General features: G+C 38.9%; 1 protein-coding gene across 8 annotated transcripts in view; it reads left to right on the forward strand.

Annotated features, from left to right (window-relative positions):
- ATMIN7 (HOPM interactor 7) overlaps positions 1–22,630 on the forward strand; it is a 98,364-nt gene that overhangs the window by 43,186 nt on the left and 32,548 nt on the right. For 4 of the 8 annotated variants that reach the window (XM_088950728.1, XM_088950726.1, XM_088950729.1 and 1 more), the window contains 9 exons: positions 6,414–6,536; positions 6,634–6,687; positions 6,799–6,887; positions 7,035–7,131; positions 7,238–7,336; positions 7,445–7,648; positions 10,425–10,535; positions 10,606–10,790; positions 21,872–22,498. In XM_088950728.1, the coding sequence (XP_088806854.1) occupies positions 6,414–6,536; positions 6,634–6,687; positions 6,799–6,887; positions 7,035–7,131; positions 7,238–7,336; positions 7,445–7,648; positions 10,425–10,535; positions 10,606–10,790; positions 21,872–22,498 (1,589 nt within the window). Of the gene's footprint in view, positions 1–6,413; positions 6,537–6,633; positions 6,888–7,034; positions 7,132–7,237; positions 7,337–7,444; positions 7,649–10,424; positions 10,536–10,605; positions 10,791–21,871; positions 22,499–22,630 lie in introns of all 8 variants that reach the window. The other 4 variants (XM_088950723.1, XM_088950724.1, XM_088950722.1 and 1 more) reach the window with 1 other exon arrangement.

Raw genomic sequence — 22,630 nt, forward strand, 5'->3', positions numbered from 1 at the left:
ACTCCTTTAGGTTCGACCCAGACTGACCCAATTATAGGCCGGTTGGGTCAGAAAGGATTAAGTGGTTTTTGTTCCCAGCTCTGAGTGGGCCCCACCCCTGATCCGACCGAATCCCCCTTCTAACTATCTCTGCAAAGGATGGACCCGCAATAAAGCTTTTTTTTTTTTTTTTTAATTTCAAAATTATTTGAAAACTTTTCCTTCAAAACCATTCGACTTTTTGGGCTTGACTGTTCAACTTCCATGGAAGGCAGCTCCTTTTCTCTAGGAGAAACGGAGGCAATCCAAACCTGAGCGACACTTCCACTTCTGAGGCAATCCAAACCTTGTACCAATATCCTTTCGCACAAAGACTGATAGTTCTTGGCATGGCTTCAGGCTTAACACCAGCAATTCTTACATTGACTGCTCTCAGATCTAATGTCTTGAAAGAAGTAAGAACACCACCCATCACTGTCACTACTTTTTCCTGGAAGGTTTTTTGCCATAGGTGAAACGGTAAACCCAAAAGCTTCTGTTTGGAGCTCCCATCACTAGTTGTTATCGTGTTAACCAAGGGACACCAGTTTTCAATCGTTACTATTCCTTCCTTTGTTTCCACCGTGGAGAAATTGATCGCTTCCTCACCCACATCCAATACTGCTTTCTTTTCGTTGAAGGGGATTAGAATGACAGTTAGATGGAGCCCAAGTTTCACCATCACCTCCTCTAGTAGTCCTTTCCATTCTTTAACCTCTTTCTTTGTAGAAAGGACTAATCTCTGCTCCCAGATTCCTTTGTCCCTTACTAGTGAGATTTTTGGTTCTGGTGTTGCGGGTTAGATGAGGGAGAAGATGTCTGTAGAGAGACACCCAAACTAAAAGGAAAGGAACAAAAAGAAGCCAAAGGGAAATTCGCCAATGGGAAGGTCTATCTTAGAAAGGAGGCAAAAGATGACAAAGAAGGAAAGAGGAGAATGAATGAGGTGCAAAGGCTAGCTTGTGGTGTTTCCTATGAGAAGTCTGTAAATAGGAAAAGGGAGAAGAAAAGAGGAAGAATAGGAATTGGAAATAAGATCGGGTTGAGAAAAAAAGTGGAATGAAGGTTCTTTGTTGGAACGTAAGAGGTTTAGGAAGTGCAAAGAAAAGGAGATTTATCAGGAATGTGATAAGAACAGAGAGACCGGTAATTGTCATGCTACAGGAGACAATACTGGAGACAATCCATTATCAGGAATGGATAAGAAGTATCTGGAGTAGCAGGGGTCTATGTTGATCTTTTGCCCTGTCGTGGGGTGCCTCCGGTGGGATCCTTACAATGTGGAAGAATGAGGAAGTTGATTGTCAGGAGGAATTGATAGGACAATACTCAGTATCAATAAAAGCCAAGAGGATAAGTGATGGAAGGGAGTGGGTGTTGTTGACCAATGTGTATGGCCCGAATTCATATAGAGAGAGGAATAATTTCTGGGAAGAGCTAGCTGCAGTGAGGGGCATTGGGGAGGGTCCATGGTGTTTGGGTGGGGATTTCAATGTAATAAGATATACAAATGAGACAAACAACTAGTATGAGACACTTCAACTCCTTGATTGAATCCCTAGAACTAAAAGAACCTACCTTGTTACAAGCCTCTTTCACCTCGTCAAATCTTCAAGAAAATCAAGTGTGCTCAAAACTGGACAGATTCCTTTTGTCCATTGATTGGGAAGAGTTGTGGGGAGCCTTAACACTGAAAGCCCTACCTAGAGTGACATCTGTTCATTGCCCCTTAAGCCTCTACCAAGAAAATCTTATTGGAGGTCCCACACCTTTTAGATTTGAGAATATGTGGCTAGAAGTTCCAAATTTTTTGCAAAAAGTAAAAGAATGGTGGTCAGAAGGTGGAATAAGGGCTAGAGATAAAGTGGTGAGTTTCTCCAAGAATTTGAAAAGATTGAAGGAAAAGGTCAAGGAGTGGAACAAAGAGGAATTTGGAAAACATGAGGTCATAAAGGAGGAATTAGCTAGGAAAATAGAGGAAGTGGACCAAAAGGAGGCCCATAAAGAGTGCGGGCCGGAGGATAGAGCTGAAAGATGGAACATTAAAGTGCAATTGGAAGTGATCCTAAGAAAGGAAGAAAGTTCTTGGAGGCAAAAATCTAGGTGTAAATGGCTTCTGGAGGGGGATGGAAATACCGGATTTTCCACTCCCTAGCAAACGGGAGAAGACGGAAAAATCAAATCTCCAGTATAGAGGTGGAGGGAAGAGTAGTAAATGCAAAGGAGGAAATTGAAAGGTGCTTCGTGGATCATTTTAAATCAATCCTTGCATCCTTTTATGAAAACAATGCAGAATTGGGAGATTTACAATGGGACAGAGTGCCAGAATCCGAAGCTAACCTCCTAGAAAGAGCTTTCAGTATTGAGGAGATACATGAAGCAATTTTCTCGATGGATAGATCTAAAGCTCTAGGGCGGATGGATTTTCAATGGCTTTCTATCAGGATTGTTGGGAAATCTTGAAAGATGAATTAATGGATGTATTTGTGGAGTTCTATCAAAAAGGAAAGTTATCGCCTGGAGCAAATGCAACTTTTATTGCTTTAGTGCCAAAAAAGGAGGCCAAAACCCCTAAGGATTACGAACAAATAAGTCTTGTGGGTAGCTTGTATTAGATCATTGCTAAAGTTCTGGCTGGTTGGTTGAAGATTGTCTTGCCCTATGTTATCTCTCAGAACCAAGGAGCATTTGTAGAAGGGAGACAAATTGTGGATCAAATCTTAGCGGCAGCTAAGAAAAAACAAGGTGGCAAAGGTTTGATTTGTAAATTGGACCTAGAAAAAGCTTATGATATGGTGGATTGGTCCTTCCTATTGAATTTAATGGAAAAGATGGGGTTAGGTGAAAGATGGAGAATGTGGATTAAAGAATGTATTAGCTTAGCACATTTTTTCTATTCTGATGAATGGGGTAGCAAAGGGTTTCTTCTAGGCTAAAAGAGGACTAAGACAGGGTGATCCCTTATCCTCATTCTTATTCACTTTTGTGGCCGAGGTCTTGAGTAGACAAATCACCAAGGCTGACCAAGAAAACCAGTTTAAACGTTGGAGGATGAGTAGATCAGAAGTGGTGGTGTCTCATTTGCAATTTGTTGATGACATAATCATTCTCTGTGAAAGCTGTGATGAATCTAGTTTAAGGAATCTGAAAAGATTGGTGGACGAATTTCAACAGGCCTCCAAACTGAAAGTCAATTAGGGAAAATCTGTGTAGCTGGAATCAACATTGAAAGGGGGGGGGGCATTCAAGCCATGGCAAATCTGCTATTCTGTGAAGTGAAAAATTGGCCTCTAGAATACTTAGGTATGCCCTTGGGTGGGAATCCGAAAGCTGAAAGCTTTTGGAAACCGGTGCTAGAGAGGTTCACAAAGAAGTTGGCAATGTGGAATATATATCCTTGGGGGGAAGAATCACTTTGATAAAATCTACCCTAGCAAACCTATCCACTTATTTCCTCTCCACCTTTAAGATCCCGGTGAAAATAGCTAGGAAGTTGGAGAAAATTATGAGGGACTTTTTGTGGGAACCAGGCGGTGAAAAGAAAGGTCATTTAGTGAAGTGGGAGAAAGTTTGTTACCCTAAGGAGCAGGGTGGATTAGGTATAGGGAACTTAATAAAGAAAAACAAGGCCCTTCTAGGGAAATGGCTGTGGAGATTCCCTTGTGAAGAAGATAGGTTGTGGCACAGGGTCATTAAAAGCATTCATGGTGAAGCAGATAACGGCTGGGATGCAAAACTAGACCCCAATGCAACTCCAAATTCTTCTTGGAAAGCAATCTTTGAGGTATACCCAACCTTTCTTCAATTTATTAGGTTTGATGTTGGTTGTGGCAATAGAGTTTTATTTTGGGAAGACCTTTGGGTTGGGGATGTGCCTCTTATGGTCAAATTCCCAGACCTCTACTCCTTATCAAACCATAAAAACAAACCTGTTGCTAGGTTTGTTTTGCTTTCAGATTTGGGTATCTCCTGGGATTTTGGATTCAGAAGAGGGTTGAGGGAAAATGAATGTGAGTCTCTAGTGCTTTTGATCTCATCACTTGAGAGTGTCTACTTGGACCAACCTATAGCTGATTGTAGAGTTTGGTCCCCAACTTCTGATGGTTTATTTTCCTATGCATCTTTCTTTGGCTTTCTCACTCATACTGATCCTATGGGGGTGAACTTCCTAGTGGGAGAAATCTTGTCTAAATCAATCCCTCCAAAAGTACAAGCTTTCTGTTGGGAAGTGTTCCTAGGGAAGGTAAACACTTGTGATGTGCTACAGAAAAGGAGGCCAAACAATTGCCTCTCTCGTCACATGTGTGTCCTTTGTATGGGTTGTGGTGAAACCCTAACCCAGTTACTTTTATCCTGCTCTTTTGCTTCTGGTATTTGGAATGTTATTTGTTCTCTCTTTGGATGCAAATGGGTCCCCCCACATGATGCGGTAAGTCTATTGTCAACAGAAAAGAGGAAAGTGCTTATGGAAGGCAGCAAGAGCAGCTACAGTATGGACTATATGGGAGGAAAGAAACCTAAGAATTTTTTCTAGAAAAAGTAAAACAAAGGAAGAAGTTATTGAAGCCATAAAAATCAAAATTGCACATTGGGCGAAGACCATGGAGATATTCAAAAACTACTCTGCGAATGAGATTCTAAGAAATTGGGCTGCAGTAGCACAAACATATGCACCCAAAGTATTTGTAAGTATGGAATGGAAGCCACCGGCACTGAACAAACTAAAACTAAACTTTGATGGGAGTTCTCTTGGCAACCCAAGAAGGGCGGGCATAGGGGGTGTGTTTAGAAATCATCTGGGTGTGGTGGTGGCACTCTACTCAGGACCAATAGGTTTTGGTGACTCAGTTCAGGCTGAATCTCTAGCCCTACTTCAAGGTCTAAAGATGGCTGAGCAGATGGGAACAATAGACTTAGAAATAGAAGGAGACTCACTATTGGTCATTTCTTGGGCCAAAAACATCACATCAGTACCTTGGAAGCTCAAATTTATCTTCAGAGAAATTGACATACTTGCAAGGAGGATCAACTCTCAGTTTGGTTGGGTCAAATGGCGGATGCAAATGGGATGGAAGATACCCTAGCAAAACAAGGGGCAAATAGATCTTCATTGTATTGGGCAGAATTGTAACTGATTGCTGGAGATTGCAGTTTAGACCAATGTCTCTCTGCAATCTTTATCTATTGTAACTGAATTTCTCTGTTATTAATGAAAATTTCTTGGTGATCAGAAAAAAAAAAGCCACCGTTGGTTCTTGGCTTTCAACAGATTCTTCTAAACCCAACCTTTTCCAACCTCTTCCTTCTTTCCATCATTTCCTCCTTCCTGGTTCTCCATCTACTCCATCTGCCCGTGCCTTCACTGCCATCACAGTCCAACCCTGCAATTTGTTGCCTTCAGGAATGGTAATCGTTTGCTTTTCCCTTTTTCGAACTTTTCTTCCAGGGTTACAAACCAACATTTGGAGTTTCTTCTTTTCTCAGCAAAGTATTCCCTCCTTAAGTCCCTGAAAGTACTGTTCCATATTTCGCACCAGCTTACATAGACTGCTTTGTCAAGAAAGCTTTGAAACCAGGTTACAGCTGCACCCACTAGCGGTATCGTTCCTCTCCTTCCTTCTCTTACCTCTATCATGAACTCTTTCTGGTAGATGATCTCTTCCAACAGTAGTTCTTTCCTTTCTACTGTCAAGATGTTTCTCCACTTCCTAGCTGGTGAGAAACCTTTGGACTCCATTTTCTCTTTTCAATTTCAGAGATGCTTGCTTGTGTCTGCAACTCAACTTCTTTCAATTTTTTGAGCTTGTCCGATGATCAGAAACTCTTCCTTGGTTTGCCTCATCTGTCCATTAGATACAGACTTTTCTTCCAGATACAAACTAATATTTTTATTTTTGATTGGGGTTCTATGTGTCGTTGGTTGCCAGGAAGGATAGCTAGGTTATGCCTTGAGAAAGATATAGACAGTTAAATTATTTATGAGCCTATTGGAGGGGGAGCTCTTAGATGAAGAGGCTTGAGGAAAGAAAACTGTATTATACTTTTTAACACTATTATTTAATGTAATTAGCTATATTTAATCAACATCTCATGACGGTTTATGCAAAAGCATGTCAAAGGTTGTTATATAGTTCCAAGTGATGTTTAGTTGACTTTTATCTGTTATTGGAGATCTCATGGAATTCAATTAGAAAATCTTGCAGATAACCATAGCTTTTCAAAAATGCAAGGTGATGGGAGGTAAAATGGCAAATGGTCAAAAGACTTATGATCTGAAACCATAACTTCCACTTTTTTCACCCTCCACAGTGACCCATTGCTTAATACTTTGTTTGAATATTTTATTTATTTATTAATTTATCATGTCATCTTCTATACACATGGTGCTAATGCAGGGTCTATTGGAAGGAGTTAGCCAATCATTTACCAAGAACTTCCATTTCATTGACTCAGTCAAAGCATATCTTTCCTATGCTTTATTGCGAGCTGCAGTTTCTCTGTCCCCAGTTGTATTTCAGGTAACCAGCCTGCTTCTTGTTGTCCTTCCTTTTAGTCTGAAATAGTTGGAATCTTTTGTTGTGGTATATATGTATATATGTTTCCCTTTTTTGGCAGTATGCAACAGGGATATTTGCTGTGCTTTTGCTGCGATTTAGGGAAAGTCTTAAAGTATGTCTATCATTGATTGGAGCTTTCCCTTTACTTTTTTTTTTCCAAAAGATTTTTCAAGTGTCCTCTGCTTCAATTGTTCTCAATTATTTGCACATAAACCCTTTTCAGGGCGAAATTGGGATTTTCTTCCCCTTGATAGTTCTGCGGTCATTGGATAGCTCTGATAGTTCGCTTAGCCAAAGAACAAGTGTTCTCCGGTATAATGCTCTTTGTGGTTCATCCAATTTTCATTTTTCTTCTTAGATTTAATTGGTTTATACATTATTAGCATGTTGGGGTGGTTTTCTAATATATGTTGTTTTATCTGTTTACCTTGTGCAGTTCTGATATTATTTTGCTTGCAGGATGCTTGAGAAAGTTTGCAAGGATCCACAGATGCTTGTTGACATATATGTTAACTATGATTGTGACCTTGAGGCACCAAATTTGTTTGAGTGCATGGTATACTATTGAACATTATTCTGATGTGATGGTAAATTTTCTGTGTGCTTGTGTGTCCTACGCACATCTAATGCATTTATATCTTTTAATACCTGGTATTTCAAAGGTTACTGCTTTATCAAGAATAGCACAAGGGACTCAAAATGCAGATCCAAACTCAGTTTCTGTTTCCCCATCAACATCAATTAAAAGTTCATCTATTCAGGTAATTTCATATTTTCTCTCTTCTTGTAAGGAAGCACACATTGATTGAGTTTTTGGCTTACCATTTCTTGGCCCTATCCATTTATTTAATATTTTATAACTTGCGCAGAGCCTTGTGAGTGTGCTCAAATCACTGGTTCATTGGGAAAAGTCACGCAGAGAATCTGAAAAACAGAAAAGAAACAATCAATCGGTAGAGGAAGAGGTTTTGGCAAGAGAATCTGTTGAGCCTAAGAGCAGGGAGGACAACACTCCTAGTAACTTTGAGAAGGCCAAGGCTCATAAATCAACCATGGAAGCTGCTATCTCGGAGGTATTTGCTGAGCGGATAACTTTGTAATTAAAGCAGAAAACTCACATGCAGCTCTAGTCACGAGAATTGACAAACAAATAAAGAAGAGAATATAGAATTACTTAGGGCTGTCAATGGGTTGGGTAGACCCATCAGGCCATGTCTCCCAATTATAACTGGATTGGGATCAATTTTTGGTTGTTCTGGACTAATTAAGACCTGAACTAGCTATACATACACATATGTATATGTATATATATAATTATGTATAAGAATATTGGGTATATTCAAAAATACCCCCAGTTTAATACAGCCCCGGATTCCCAACCCACAAAATTCTGCATGCACCCACTTATCAAAAAAAAAAAAAAAAAATCTGCACGCACCCTGAAACACTGGCATCCGCCCACACAGGAATACCTCCTGTAAATGTGTGTTAAATTCATGGGGAGATGTTCCAATGTGTGGGTGGAGTGGATGCTACTGCTTCAGGGTGCGTGCAGAGTTTTTGTGGGGAGGAAATCCTATATAGTTTAGTACCTACTGTACTTATTTACTAAAAAAAATTTATCTCATGGTATACTTATAATATTATCATATTACAATATCCAAATGTGTCAATCTAGCAAATAAGTTTGTTGTCAAATTATGGGTTAAAAGTATAACTGTTAATTAGAGACAAGTCTTAGGCCAGACCCAATAGTCCTTGTTACAATTCCTATGAGATCTGGTTCAGAACTAGTTTTGTATATTTACTTAGGGTCAGGTCTGGGTCTACACTGCCTGAACCAGACCCTACCCATTGACAGTGTTAGAAGTACAAGCAAAAATAAATCTTACTGTAGCTGTTGGCTGTGGTAGGAGCAGAGAAGAAGCTATTTTATTGATGTTCAACTATTAGAATAATAGCATTGTTAACAAGACCTGTTACCTATATTTATAATCTAATAATAATAATCAAGGTGTGATTTCCTATTTTAATTCAAATTCTACTAGGAATAGGAAATATTTGTAAGTCTATTGTTTCTACTAAACCTAAAATTGAGAAACTAGGAATTTCTAAAAACAGTAAGGGGCCATTTGATATCAGTTAAAGTGGCGAAACTTAAAGAAGCTTGAAGTTTCTAAAGGTAGTAAGGGCCCTTTTAATAAAATCTGAAGTGGCTGAACTGAATAAAATATTTCTTTGTGTTTGTGTGAATAAACTATTCTGGAGGTTGCAAGCTCCTTAGTTGTTGAATGAAGTTGGATTTATTACTTTTCACTTCAATATTTTGTTATTTAATTATTATTACTATTATTATTATTATAAAAGGTAAAAGGAAAAGTATTCATTAAAATAAAAAAAGATAAATATAATCAACAGCAGGTGTTAAGGCAACACCTGGGACAGCACAATCTAAACACAACATTACATCGATCTAAATAGAAAAAAATCACACAATCCAAAGCTTTTCTTGGAAAAAATCTTCTTCCAGGAACTCTGGAGTCTGGAACCACAAACTATTGGACAGATGCCCAAGGCATTTTGCCAACTTGCCCTCACCTTAATCATCTTCTTCAGACACCTCTTCGTTTCAGATGATCAGCAAGTTAATCCTGTATAGACACTGCTGATCCTAGTAGTGTATGGATTTAAAAACGAAAAATAAAGGAACCTGCTCTGATACTAAGTTGATAGAAAGCACAGCAGTAAATCTTGTGATTTGATTAAAGAAGATGTTCTGAAATGTAGAAAAAACAGATCAGAATAGAAGTGAAGAAGAGTAGAGAGAAGAGAAGATTTTGGGAGGAAGAGATCGTGGCTGTCTTTCAGCCCACCCTTAATAGGGTGGTAGCAAGAATAAAGAAATAGAAAAAGGGTTTTAGGCCCTTTACAACTAAAGCCCATTAAACATGAAATAAAAAGAGAAATAGTCAAAAGAACCAGGATGCTCCTCAAGGCCCAATTACCCAGCACATACTTTGTATGGATTTTTAAGCAGGATTACCCATCGACCTTGCCTTCTATCCATCTGCTCTACATTAACATCATGCTTAATCTGCTGTTGCATTGCTTCTAAGTCCTCTCTACTCACTACGTTCCTTGTTTTTTCTTCCCTTTGGGGTTGATCTTCCTACCTGCTGTGTATCTATAAAAAGGCAGATCGATAACCTCGTATTCTCATGCCAATAAAAGTAGAAAACTATTTGAGTGCAACATTTGGCTTCAACAACAAGTACTCACAGTCAACTAAAGAAGAGAAATTGAAGTAGAAGCAAAAATAATCCTGCTGTGGTTGTTGGCTATGGTAATTTCCCATTCAAACTAGCTTTATAACTCTCTACTAAGTGTAGTAAAACTAACTTGATGTAGGAAACTAGAAATTACCAAAAATAGTATGCCATGATTTTAAAAATAGAAATTACAGAAACTACTATAAATAATAATTACAGCAAGAAAAGTAAATTTCTAAAATATTGTAACTTAATGTGATTCCTTACGCACCAAAAAAAGCTAGAAATTAAATTTGAAAAAACTTAAAAAATACTAAAATCCAAATCATGCAAACATTATGCAATTGTCACTGTTCATGAATAATTTTGGTTTCTCCTTACACAATTTTTTTCCTCGCTTCTGTGTTTGCATCGAAAACTTTACATTGTTGGAAACTAAAATGTTATAAAGGATTTTAGAATTGTATTGTTCATTTCATCCATCTCTGGATTAATAATGTAGAATATATTTTTTTTTTGATATTTTATCCTTGAACTTTTAAATATCCAAGGATTAGAGTTTTTCATTGTTTTTTGTCAGTTCAACAGACAACCTGTCAAGGGAATTGAGTATTTATTTACAAATATGCTGGTAGAGAAGTCACCTGGTTCAGTTGCTCAATTTCTGAGGAACACTCCCAGTTTGGATAAGGTGAGGCTTATAGTAGTATGATTTTAGTTTTTACTTTTGAAGAAGCTTATCTAAGCTCATTGATTTGCAGGCTATGATTGGTGATTACTTGGGTCAACATGAGGAGTTCCCCCTTGCTGTCATGCATGCGTATGTGGATTCAATGAACTTTTCTGGAATGAAATTTGATATTGCAATACGTGAATTCCTAAGAGGATTTCGACTTCCAGGGGAAGCACAGAAAATAGATCGCATCATGGAAAAATTTGCTGAGCGGTATGGAAGTATACATGTATACATGTTAATTGCTTGTGTGTGCAATTTCCTGTGCATATATCTATGCTATGTACTTGTATCTCTATAGGTGTACATATTTTTTCTAAAATTGGGGAATTAGATAAATTAATTGGGGAAGTAGATGCTTAATCACACATGATGGATTGGGAGAATAGGGTTGATCATTCGGCCTGGGCCCGCATAGCTCAGCCCAGCTTGTCCCAGAAATTTCTGGTCCTGGGCAGTGGTTGCAGCCATTTTTTTTTTCCAGGCCTGGGCCAAGCAAATCCTTTGCCCGCCCAGTCCAGTCCAGCCCAGCCCAGCCCAGCTTGGGAAGTATGGTATATATGTATATTCCATATATTTATATACTAATACCTTATAGGTATGTAATAAAAGCCATATTTTCATATATATATTTATATAAAACCATATATGACATATATGGTATATATATTAATAAATTAATATATACAAGGGACTGCCTAGACAACAAATATTTTGGGCAAAACTCTAAAGTTTTTTTTTCTTGGTGGAAAAATTGCCACATTGATGTAATACCTTCATTTTGCAATTAACAAAATTTCACCATATTGATAAAAAAATAATATATACAATAATTATATATATATATATATGTTTTGTAATTTTTAGTTTATAATTAAATTAAAAATTTATTTAAAAACATAGTTTTATTATTTTATACAACTAGCCCAGATGCCCAGCCTGGGCCTGGGATTTACAAACACTGCCCCTGTAGACCTATACCCTCCTGGCCCTGCTTTATAAAAAGAGATTCTCATGTACAAAAAAAGTGTTGTATCTCTTATCTCGAACAGTTATATACAGATAGCCAAGACAACATTTTGCCCACTATTCTATGAAACACCAAGTTGGAAGAACTGCTATTGTTCTTGAAAATTGTTGCACGTATCTCCTGCCAAATGCACCAAAAACTGCTGCAGGCACCATGTTCCTAGCCAAATTTCCTTTCAAGGTTAAACCTCCTACTCTCCAACCTCTTACAAAATCCATTACTGATTCCAGACAGCAGCTTTTTACTTCAAACAGGTTCCAGACTTTGAACCATACCTCTTGGGCAAAAATGCAGTGTAGCAGCAAATAATTCAGAGATTCCTCTTGGGCCTCACCGAAGATATAGCTAGTCGAAGCCAAATGCATACCCTTTCTTACCAAATTGTCCCTGGTTAAATGTCTATTAAGGCAGGCCAGCCAAACAAAGAAGGCCACCTTAGTGTGACATTCTTACACAAGACAACCTTTACTGGGAGATACTGCTCCCTCTGGCCTTGAGATAGCATTATAGAAGGATCTAACCGAAAAATTCACAGATTTTTCCCATTTCCACGCTCTTCTATCAGCTCTTCCATTATCTACCTGAATATCATATAATCTTTGCAGATAATCCACCATTGCCTCTACGTCCCAATCATTAAAGTCTTCTGAACTGAGAAACCCACACCACACTGCTATTTTGCACCTGCATATTTTCTGCCACGCTTGATTCTTTGTTTACTGCCACATCAAAAAGAGCGGGAAAAATCTCCTTAAGTGGTCTGTCTTAACACTACCCATTTCCCCAGAATTTTACCCTGAGTCCATCTCCGATTTTAAATCCTACTCCTTTTAAGGCTGATAAAAAAATGTCATTCCTTTTAAGAAGGGGTCATGAGATTTCTCAAAACTATCCGTACTGAGCATCCATAACTTTGATTTGGAGTTCCTAGTTCCCAATCTGAATTGCTAAAGCCATACTTAGCTGCAATCACTCTTCTCCAAAGTCCTCCCTGACTGTTTCCATTACCTCTAATACCACTTGCCCACGCACACCCAAACCTACTTGCTGTTTAGACTTACAGATCTTGTTCCAATTGCCCAGCTGGTATTTATTCTTCTCATCCCTCCATCCTCTCACAGAAACTGTCTCATTTTCTTTTCTACATTATTTACCACACTAGCTGGAATTGGGTGCACAGACAGCAAGTAAATGGGTAGGGAAGATAAAATACTTTTCAGCAACATTAGTTTGCCTCCATAAGCAAGATATTTTTTTATCACCTTTAGAGGTAGAGTCACGCTAATCAGATCATTCTTTTAAATCTTTAACAGGTCCATGAAAGTTTTTTTTTTTTTTTTTTTGATCAATAACAGTGGATTTTATTAAAGTATTGAAAATTACAAAGCAAAGGAGCTAAACAATCTTAACTCCCAAATACAACCAATGTACACCCAAAATGTAAAGAAATTACAGCACAGCCCAAAACATAGAGTTTCTGTTCACCCCTTGCCTAGCTAGACCATATGCCAATGAATTTGCACTTCTCTTTACCCATGTACATTGAATTTCAATGTCCTTAGTCAGCCACTTAAATTTTCTCTTTTAATTGCTGTAATTCCAGAGGCTAGAGTTGTCCTCTTTTAGCCAGTTCACCACAATTTCAGAATCTCCTTCTATGATCAATTTATTAATATTCATGTCCTTGACCCTTTGTACCCCTTCAAGGGCTGCTAGTATCTCAGCCATCAAAGAATCTCCCATCCCAATTGGACCAGAATATATAGCTAACAGATTCCCTTTTTCATCTCTTATCACTCCCCTATTCCAGAGGGCCCTGGATTGCCCATACTGCTGCCGTCGAAATTCAGTTTAGTAAAACCATGAGGTGGAGGGATCCAGCAGGAACTTGAAGCTTTTTAGCTGAAGCTGATTCTGCAATCTCCTTCCAATTCCTTAGCAACTCATCAACTGAGAAATCTGCAAACAAGACCCATCTGATAAAACAAAAAGAAAATGAGAAAGAGTTATAACAAAAACAATGCCCATCTAATTTAATCAGAAATTGCAAACTATCTTGCAAATGATAGAAGATCTCTTTCAGCAATAATCTCAATTCCTTTATTGCTGAAAACGGAAACAATTGGGATTTTGGATGGTAGAGATAAGAAGCCCCCCACCAGTTGGTTGGGTTTTGTGGGGAAATTTGTGGGCTGGCAGAAACATTTATCACCTATACCTCCATTTGGGAGGGTTGAGAATCTTGAGGCTCTAGCAGAAGTTCTTGTCTGTCAGATTGGATTTTTTGCTCACTATGTATCTTGGCCTCTCGTTGGGGGCTAAGTTCACTTCCTCCTTAGTTTGGGACCCAGTGGTGGAGAGGTTGGAAAGAAGATTAACCTCTTGGTAAGCTAAATACTTGTCTTTGGGGGGCAGAATTACTCTCCTCAAGAGATCCCTATCCAACTTACCTTCCTATTTTCTTTCTTTATTCCCAATCCCAACAAAAGTGGCTCAAAGGTTAGAAAAGCTCCGGAGGGATTTTCTGTGGAAAGGTTGGGAGGAGAAGAAAATTCACTTAGTAAAATGGGATCAGGTGTTTACTCCGAAAGAAAAAGGAGGAATGGGGGTGAGGAAGCTGAAAACTTTTAACAGGGCCCTGTTGGGGAAATGGATATGGAGATTTGGTATGGAAAGAGACAGCTGGTGGAGGAAAATTTTAGCAGCTAAATATGAAACTGACAGTGGGGACTGGCTAGCCATTTCTAACCTCCCGTCTCTGGGATGTTCTCTGTGGAAGAAAATTATGGAATCCTGCTATGAGCTGAGAGAAAATGTGGTTTCCTGGAATCCTGTTTTCACAAGGGCTTTTCAAGATTGGGAAGTGGATCAAGTGATGGATCTGTTTGCTCTGCTCTCAAATCAGATATTAAAAGTGCAGGAAGAAGACTCCTGGGTGTGGAAGTGGTCGTCTGATGGTTTATTCTCAGTGAAGTCCTTTGCCCAAAAATTGTCAGGGGGGAATAGTGAGAATTTCCCAGCTGAAAAAGTTTGGAGCCAGATTCCCCCTCATAAAATAAATGCACTACTTTGGTCTGTGGCCTTGGACAGAAACCTTATTAAGCTGAATCTAGTTAGAAGAGGAATGCAAATTCAAAATTTGGGTTGTGTGCTTTGTGGCCAAAACGAAGAGGACAACAGCCATCTTTTTATACATTGTCCTGTCTCAACAGCCTTGTGGGATCATTTTCTTCTTCTGTGGGACTTTCCTGGGTCATGCCAAGTAAAGTGATGGATCTTTTAAGAAACTGGGAGCTTCAAGGCCTCTTCAAGTTGGCAAAAAGTGTGTGGTTGGCTATTCCTGCAGCAGTGATCAGCACCATCTGGGCAGAGAGAAACGGAAGAGTTTTTCAAAACAAATCTAAAGATGTAGACAGTCTTGTATCTTGTAGTGTGGGGAAATTAGTGTCTTGGACTTCAGCTGTGAAAGGGTTTCAATCCAGGGCTCTTAGTGCACGGCTGAGGTCTAGAAGTTTGTTTGAGCTGTAACCTAGTTTTGGGCTTGGTTCTCTATATTCTAGCTCTGGTTTTGGAGCTCCTCTGTAGTTTCTGTCTGTAAGCTGGACCTTGAGAAGGCTTATGATAATGTCAACTGGAAATGTCTGATTTTGTCTTGGAAAGGATGAACTTTGGCCAGAAATGGAGGAATAGGATTAAAGTGTGTGTTTCTTCCCCTAAATTTGCGGTTCTTGTGAATGGAGAGCCGGCTGATTTCTTCAAAGTTCCAAAGGCCTAAGACAAGGAGACCCCCTGTACCCACTGCTCTTCATTTGTGTTATGGAGATTTTATCTTTGTTTGTAAACCGAGTTGGGGAAGAGGGGTTGTGGAAAGGATTTGAGGCAAATTTCTCCAGAATGACTTCCAGCTGGCAGCAGGTTCAATTCAAGAAGACACTCGACCATTGCCTCTTTAAGCCGGGTTTTTGAAAAGCCCTCCCAAATTTGTCCCGTGTCTAAAATTTGAATTTCCTTTTGTTTATTTTCTACTCCCCCAAGTCCATTGGATGGCTATCTTGTGGCTGATTGGAACCATCTTTTCCCATAAGGTTGGACGGGATTCATCAGGGATCGTGCACAGTATGGGTCGCAGCTCCATCTTTTCTTCTCCTGTTGTTTTCTCTTTCTCCGACAAGCTCCTCTATCTTCTGCTCTCCTCTTCTTCCTCGGCAATTACTACCGTTCTACTCACCATCAAGTCCTCCCACTCCCCCTGATTCCCTTGGCCCTTTCCCTCTAGACTCTCTGTAAAACACTTGTGGTCTTCTTTCAGGCCAGAGCCACACACAGAAAGACAAGTCCCTGCTTCGATCTCCACTTTCTCCGGCATCTTACCCCTCACCTTCACCTTCATTCTAACCCATTCATAGGTCTTAAGCTCCTCCATTGAATTGTCTGTACCTAGAAATCCCCCACAAACATCTCCAATTCCTTGCATAACACTCGGACACCACAAGGGGAGTGGCCGCCCAAAAACTTTGATCCAAATCTCTTTCGGCTCTCTGGTTTCCCCCAATTTCTCTGGTGTGCAGTTCACCATTGTTTCTTCCCACCAATCTAGTACCAATCTGTTCTGGTCAATACTCCAAGGTCCATTCTTAAGCGCCCAGTCCACCTCCTCCTTTGCGGAACTATGAAAAGGTACAAGGTCTTCTATTAGCTTTTTTACCCTCACTCCACCCACCGCCATCCAGCACCTTTCCGCCCAAGCCTCCACTTCCTCTGCCAGACACTTTCTATCAAAGTGACTACTAAACACCCCTGCAAAAACACTGTCCTTGCCCAAACCCCCTCCACCAACATTTCTAGCACAGTCTTCTCCCCAACAATCTTTTGCTTTGTTGCTCCAAAGTTTGGCCAAACTCTCGCTGCCACCACTTTCTTGTAGGAGAGATTCCTACTGGTGTTTGGAATCTTCCTTCCTGGGTTGTACCACATCTCCGCTCCCCATCTTCTTCCCCAACCCCTCCCACGCTGGTCCTTTTCTATTTTTGTAACCTTTACAGCTTTTGTCCTGCACCACAGTTGCCATTGTTGTCAGTCCTCCATTCACAGTTGCCTCCGTCTCCGTTCACAGTTGCCATTGTTGTCAGTCCTGGACACAGATCCAACTTCAAACTTGTGAAACCCCAACCTGATTATCACAAGTGAATGGGTTATAGCAGAAACAAGAGCAATCTAACCATCATTATTCCAGCAATATTCCAACTATATGGGTCATCTACATGAATCCTGTTTTGCCATTCTGTTCTGTTTAATGCCATTATCAACTGTTAAATTATGGGCACTTAAATTATTTCTTACTACTTCAACCATGTCCTTTTTGGTCTGTCCCTTGCCCTTCTTCCCCTTCAACTTGCAACAGACCACTTCTTATGGGTGCTGTTGGTGGTCTTCTATGCACATGACCAAACCATCTTAGTCTATTTTCTCTCATTCTATTACCTACTGTAGCTACTCCTAGGTTTCTTTGAATGACTTCATTTCTGATCCTATCCTTTCTAACTTTTCTACTCATCCATCTCAGCATACTCATTTGAGCCACAGCTAATAGATAAGGAGCAAGATAATGTAACCTGAAGTTGCAAACTAGCACACACATAACAGATGAAGTGGATCTCTTCTAGTAATCAATAGATGTAGAGTGAGAGCAAGCAAATCAGTTCTTAATAGCAGCTGACTAGAGAGAACATCAGAAGGAACCCAATTCTTTTTTTTTTTTTCTGCAGACAGAAAAGTTACTTGGGTGTTTTGGCAGTAGAGGTAACTTGGTAAGAAGCTCAACGGTTAGTTGGTTAAGGGTTAGCATTTAGTTGATTTAGATTCATGATTTCTTGGGAAGGCTTGGTATTTTGGTCATAGATAGTTGTATTGTAGCAATAGTGGATTATGCTGCCTGTGTTTCCTTTTCTTTTTTGTTTTTTTTTTTCCTTTTTGGGGTTCAATCGACATGGGGTGGATATATGTTTGTATTTGGTCTTGTTTGCTTATCTTTTCCTAAGACCACTTAGAGGAGAACGAGAGCTTGTTTAGGCTTGAATGTGTATGTTGATTCCTTTTTTTTCCATTTCTGGAGTTGATGTGCTTGATAAGTTTTGACTTTTGGATTTTATGATGATATATGTTTCTTCTTTTCTCTTTCTAATGAAATTTTTGTTCACTATATAAACAGAAACAGTTCAATTACAATAAGACGAACATGCATGAACAAATTTTAGAGCTTCTATAGTCTCATAAGACCCTACAAAATAGCAATATTAGCATCCTAAACTACCTCTGGTTGTTCCATAATACTTGTAGGCATCATAATCTACCAATTATACTGCCCAAAGTACTCTTAGTGGCATGGTCATTACAATCCTTTTGGTGCTTGTCTGTTGGGGCAGAGCCCTTTGCTCTGCTAAGGGCCTGGGTTTGGGTGTTCTCTGGGTTTTGAGAGCATTGAGGTCAAGACAATTCACAGGTTGCGATTGGACGGATGAAGAATCATAATCTACCTCTGGTTGTTCCATAATACTAGTAGGCATCATAATCTACCAATTATACTGCCCAAAGTACTCTTAGTGGCATGGCCATTACAATCCTTTTGGTGCTTGTCTGTTGGGGCAGAGCCCTTTGCTCTGCTAAGGGCCTGGGTTTGGGTGTTCTCTGGGTTTTGAGAGCATTGAGGTCAAGACAATTCACAGGTTGTGATTGGACGGATGAAGAATCATGTATAGAGAGGGTCCCTTGATCTTTTTTTGAGTAATCTGGGGTCCCTTCATATTGACATACTTCTACTTCGAGCACAGAACTTGGAAAGGAATTAATAATTCATATTTAATAAAACTGAAGGAGCAAGTTTCTTTTCCTAAAATTTCTAATTACACCAGAACTTGAAAGGAAAATAACTAATAGTGCAGCAATAGATCCCATAGAATTGCTCTATAGAAATCCCAGTTAAATCAATACTCAAAATAGTATAAAAAATATACCAGATGTAAAATTTAACAAATAGTTATAAAGTATTTCTAATAAAACTAAAGCTATTCATCTAGACTAACTGCATTTCATAACAGATTTATGTTGAACTTTAGATGTTCTTGATGAATCATAGTAGATCTCTGTTTTTTGGTCTTAGTTTGTAAGCTGTTTACAGTTGATTTTAGGTGAAACCTCCTTGCCTTGGTTTTTGTTGTCAGCTCATTCTTAGTTTTATTTTTCTTGTTTTATTATTAGTTAGTGCCATAGGGGCATTTTTGTAATTCTCCATATCTTTTATATGTTTGCTGATACATATAAATACCATTGAGGGTGCCACCATCCCTGCTTCTTCTATTCTTCTAATGGATCTAAGTGAAAACAGTTTAATCTTAAATTTTCCTTCATTATCTGAAAGAAAGACTATTTAATCATCAAAGACACTGCTTGATGACTCATTTTACAGTTGATTTTAGGTGAAACCTCCTTAACTTGGTTTTAATCGTAAGTTTTCCTTCATTATCTGAAAAAAGGACTATTTAATCATAAAAGGCACTGCTTGAGGACTCGTTACTTATTTGATGGCTCCAGAATTTTGTACAGCAGCTATATGTGTCTAGACGTTCCATATTTTCTTGCGAAGTGGAACTATTGTAAAGTATTTGTAGTGGTTGCTCTACTACTTATGGGCTTAGCAAGTGGTCCACAGGATATTGTTCTGGGTTGACATTGAATTGTGTGTATGACTGGAAAACCACACATACTAATGTTTGACTGATAGACAAGTGACTGAAAAACTTAACTCGAAACTAAAGGTGAGGCTACCATGAATATCTAATGGAACCAAGAGGGATTTAGCTTTCTAGTTTTGATATTTAACTTAAACGTTCACAAAAGAATGGGATGGAAAGAACTTTGGAGAATCTCTAAAATAATGATAACACAAGGGGAGACAGAATTGATTGCTGGGTAAAGATGGTCTGTCATTGCTTATATGTTTGAGTAAATATAAAGGGCTTGTTAGAGGTTTAGTAAAGGGCCTTTGGGTTTGTAATGATAAGAATGTTTATGATACTATCATATATATGAGGATTGTGGAAATTCGGTAACAAACGAACAAATAAAATGAAAAGGAAAACAGCGAGATAATAAGATGAGAACTGAAAAGATGGAGGAGGTGAACTAAAGATAGATCATAATACTACCGGGTTTCTCTTGGAGTCATCATTTACCATCTAGAGATTTTTTTTATCAATGAGATAATATTTTATTAGAGTTAGAACAGAAAATTACTACAGGGTGAGAGTGTTCTTTTCCAAATTACAGTTTACAGTTCAGCCCAAAACAATTGGGGTCTCCTAGTCCCTTGTTTAGCTAGAGTATCTGCCATCCCATTTGCTGTTCTTCTCACCCATTTCAAAGTAACATTCAACTCTCTTACAATGCTCAAAATCTCCCTAAAAGTATGCCTATAGATCCATGGGATTTGGGTGCTACATCTTGTCCAAGCAATGACCACTTGAGAGTCCCCTTCCACTTCCAAATTAAGGAACCCAAAGTACCTAGCAAATCTTAATCCCTGCAGGAATCTAATTAGCTCTGTAGTCGGTGCGTCCCCATTTTCTAGAGGCCCTGAATACAAAGCTAACACCTTTCCTCCTGAATCTCTGAAGACACCTCCTATCCCAGCTACATTTTGGTTACCATGGAAACTTCCATCAAAATTCAGCTTCACGAAATTTGTTTCTGGGGGTCTCCACTCCATATATATTTTTTCTTTTCCTTGCGCTGAAAGAGCCACTTTCTTCCAAGTTCTGAGGATGTCATTTAAAGAGAAGACTTTGAAGTCTTCCAGAGTTTCTACCCAGTGAGCAGCTTTTAACTTTATTGTTTCAAAAATTTCCATCTCTGATCTGCTTTTTTCATTGAAAATTCTTCCATTTCTCTCTTCCCAAAATAGTCCAAACCAAGGCAGCCCTCGCCGATATCCATAATAATCTTGCTCTTTGTTTTGGTTGCCTCATGAATCTAGGGTCAAAAAGGCCCACCACCTCCTGTGGGGAATTCCACCTGCACCCAAAAAGATAACAAAGATGCTCCCAAATACAAAGCACAAAAGGGATGAATAGAAAGATATGGGAAACAGTTTCACCATTGCATTTACATAGGCTGCACACATGAGGGGAGAGGCATTTATTTGGCCTTCTTTTCTGCAGCATATTACAAGTGTTTATCTTTCCAAGGAAGACTTACCAACAAAAAGCATGAACCTTAGGAGGGATTGGCTTACTCCAAATTTCTTTCACCGGGAAAATTGCCCCCATGGTAGCTGGCTGAGTTAAGAAGTTAAAGAAGGAAGCGCAAGTAAAAAGACCATTGGGGGAGATTGACCATACTCTGGTATCCTCGACAATTTGATCCAAAAAAACTGAGTCAAGTCTGGCCAAAAGAGACATAAGAGACTCACATTCCGAATCCCTAAGATCCCTTCTGAACCCAAAGTCCCAATTTAAACCTGAAGTTGAGAGACTCACATTTACCATCTAGAGATTATTAGGATTTCTATAAGTTTGGAGTCAGCACCAAACACAGCAATGGGGAAAGCTCTTTATATTATCCATTTAATGCTCAATAGAGTGTTTACATGTATTTACATGGCGGATGCATCTCATTTTAGATTTAAAGTATGCTTATTCAGGAATTCCTACAACTATTTAGGTATTAATCTTTATTAAAAAGAAAAATGATTTGCTAGAAAAAAATATTGTCTTTAAGTTCCTATAAATATACACAAATTCTTGAGTATCCAAACAAATCTTCTATTTTTGGTAATTTCATTATGGGAATCTTAAGAAGATTTGATTGGTAGTGAATCCTTGTTTATAATATGGGTCCATTCAAATGTGCGACTAACTTATTGGGCTTGCTGAGATGGGATCAAATTTGTGGGCCTTAGGCTCAACTGAATGATTTATAGGGCTTGGGCTTGGACTTGGTAATGAATATTTTCAAGACTATGGAATGTGATCAGGTTCAGTTAAACCTGATTGCTAGCCTGCTGTGAGAACCATACAAAGGCCCATAGAGACCTAGAAAAAAGTATGAGTTTGGTTTCGTTTTTTAATCTCAGTCCTACTTCAGATACTATTAGGTAATAATACATATGCATTCAGAAGATATGTAGCCCCGAGGCTCCCACTTTCCTATTTCTACATCCTTTTCTGTTTCTATTTGCAATTTAATCTTCAATATATTGGATTTTATGCAGGTATTGTGCTGATAATCCTGGACTTTTCAAGAATGCAGATACTGCATATGTTCTTGCATATGCAGTTATCATGTTGAATACTGATGCACACAATCCGATGGTGTGGCCTAAAATGTCGAAGTATGATTTTATACGCATGAATACTGTAAGTGATGCAGAGGAGTGTGCTCCGAAGGATCTCCTGGTGGAAATTTATGATTCAATTGTTAAGGAGGAGATAAAAATGAAAAATGACATAACTAGTGGTGGCAAAAGCAGCAGACAAAGGCCAGAGACAGAAGAGAGAGGTCGTATTGTCAACATTCTTAATTTGGCTCTCCCCAGAAGAAAGTCAGCTGGTGATAGTAAGTCAGATAGTGAAGATATCATAAAACAAACACAGGCTTTTTTCAGAAAACAAGGGGCAAAAAGAGGTGTTTTCTATACAGCAGAGCATATTGAAATTGTAAGGCCAATGGTTGAAGCTGTAGGATGGCCATTGCTTGCTACATTCTCAGTTACAATGGAAGAAGGTGAGAATAAGCCTAGGGTTCTATTGTGCATGGAGGGATTTAGAGCAGGTATACACATGACTCGTGTTCTTGGAATGGATACAATGCGTTATGCTTTTTTGACGTCCTTAGTCAGGTAAATCGTCCTTTGATTCTTTTTCCCCAAGCATTTCCAGTTATTTCCTTTTGACGTATTTCCCAATAATTATTGTTTTGTTTTTGGATAAGCAAACACAAAGCATTCTTTGCCTTAACTTCCATGCTTTTG

The sequence above is a fragment of the Nelumbo lutea genome, chromosome 6 (assembly GCF_056320005.1).
Source record: "Nelumbo lutea isolate HS-2025 chromosome 6, American lotus-T2T, whole genome shotgun sequence".
Classification (NCBI taxonomy): domain Eukaryota; kingdom Viridiplantae; phylum Streptophyta; class Magnoliopsida; order Proteales; family Nelumbonaceae; genus Nelumbo; species Nelumbo lutea.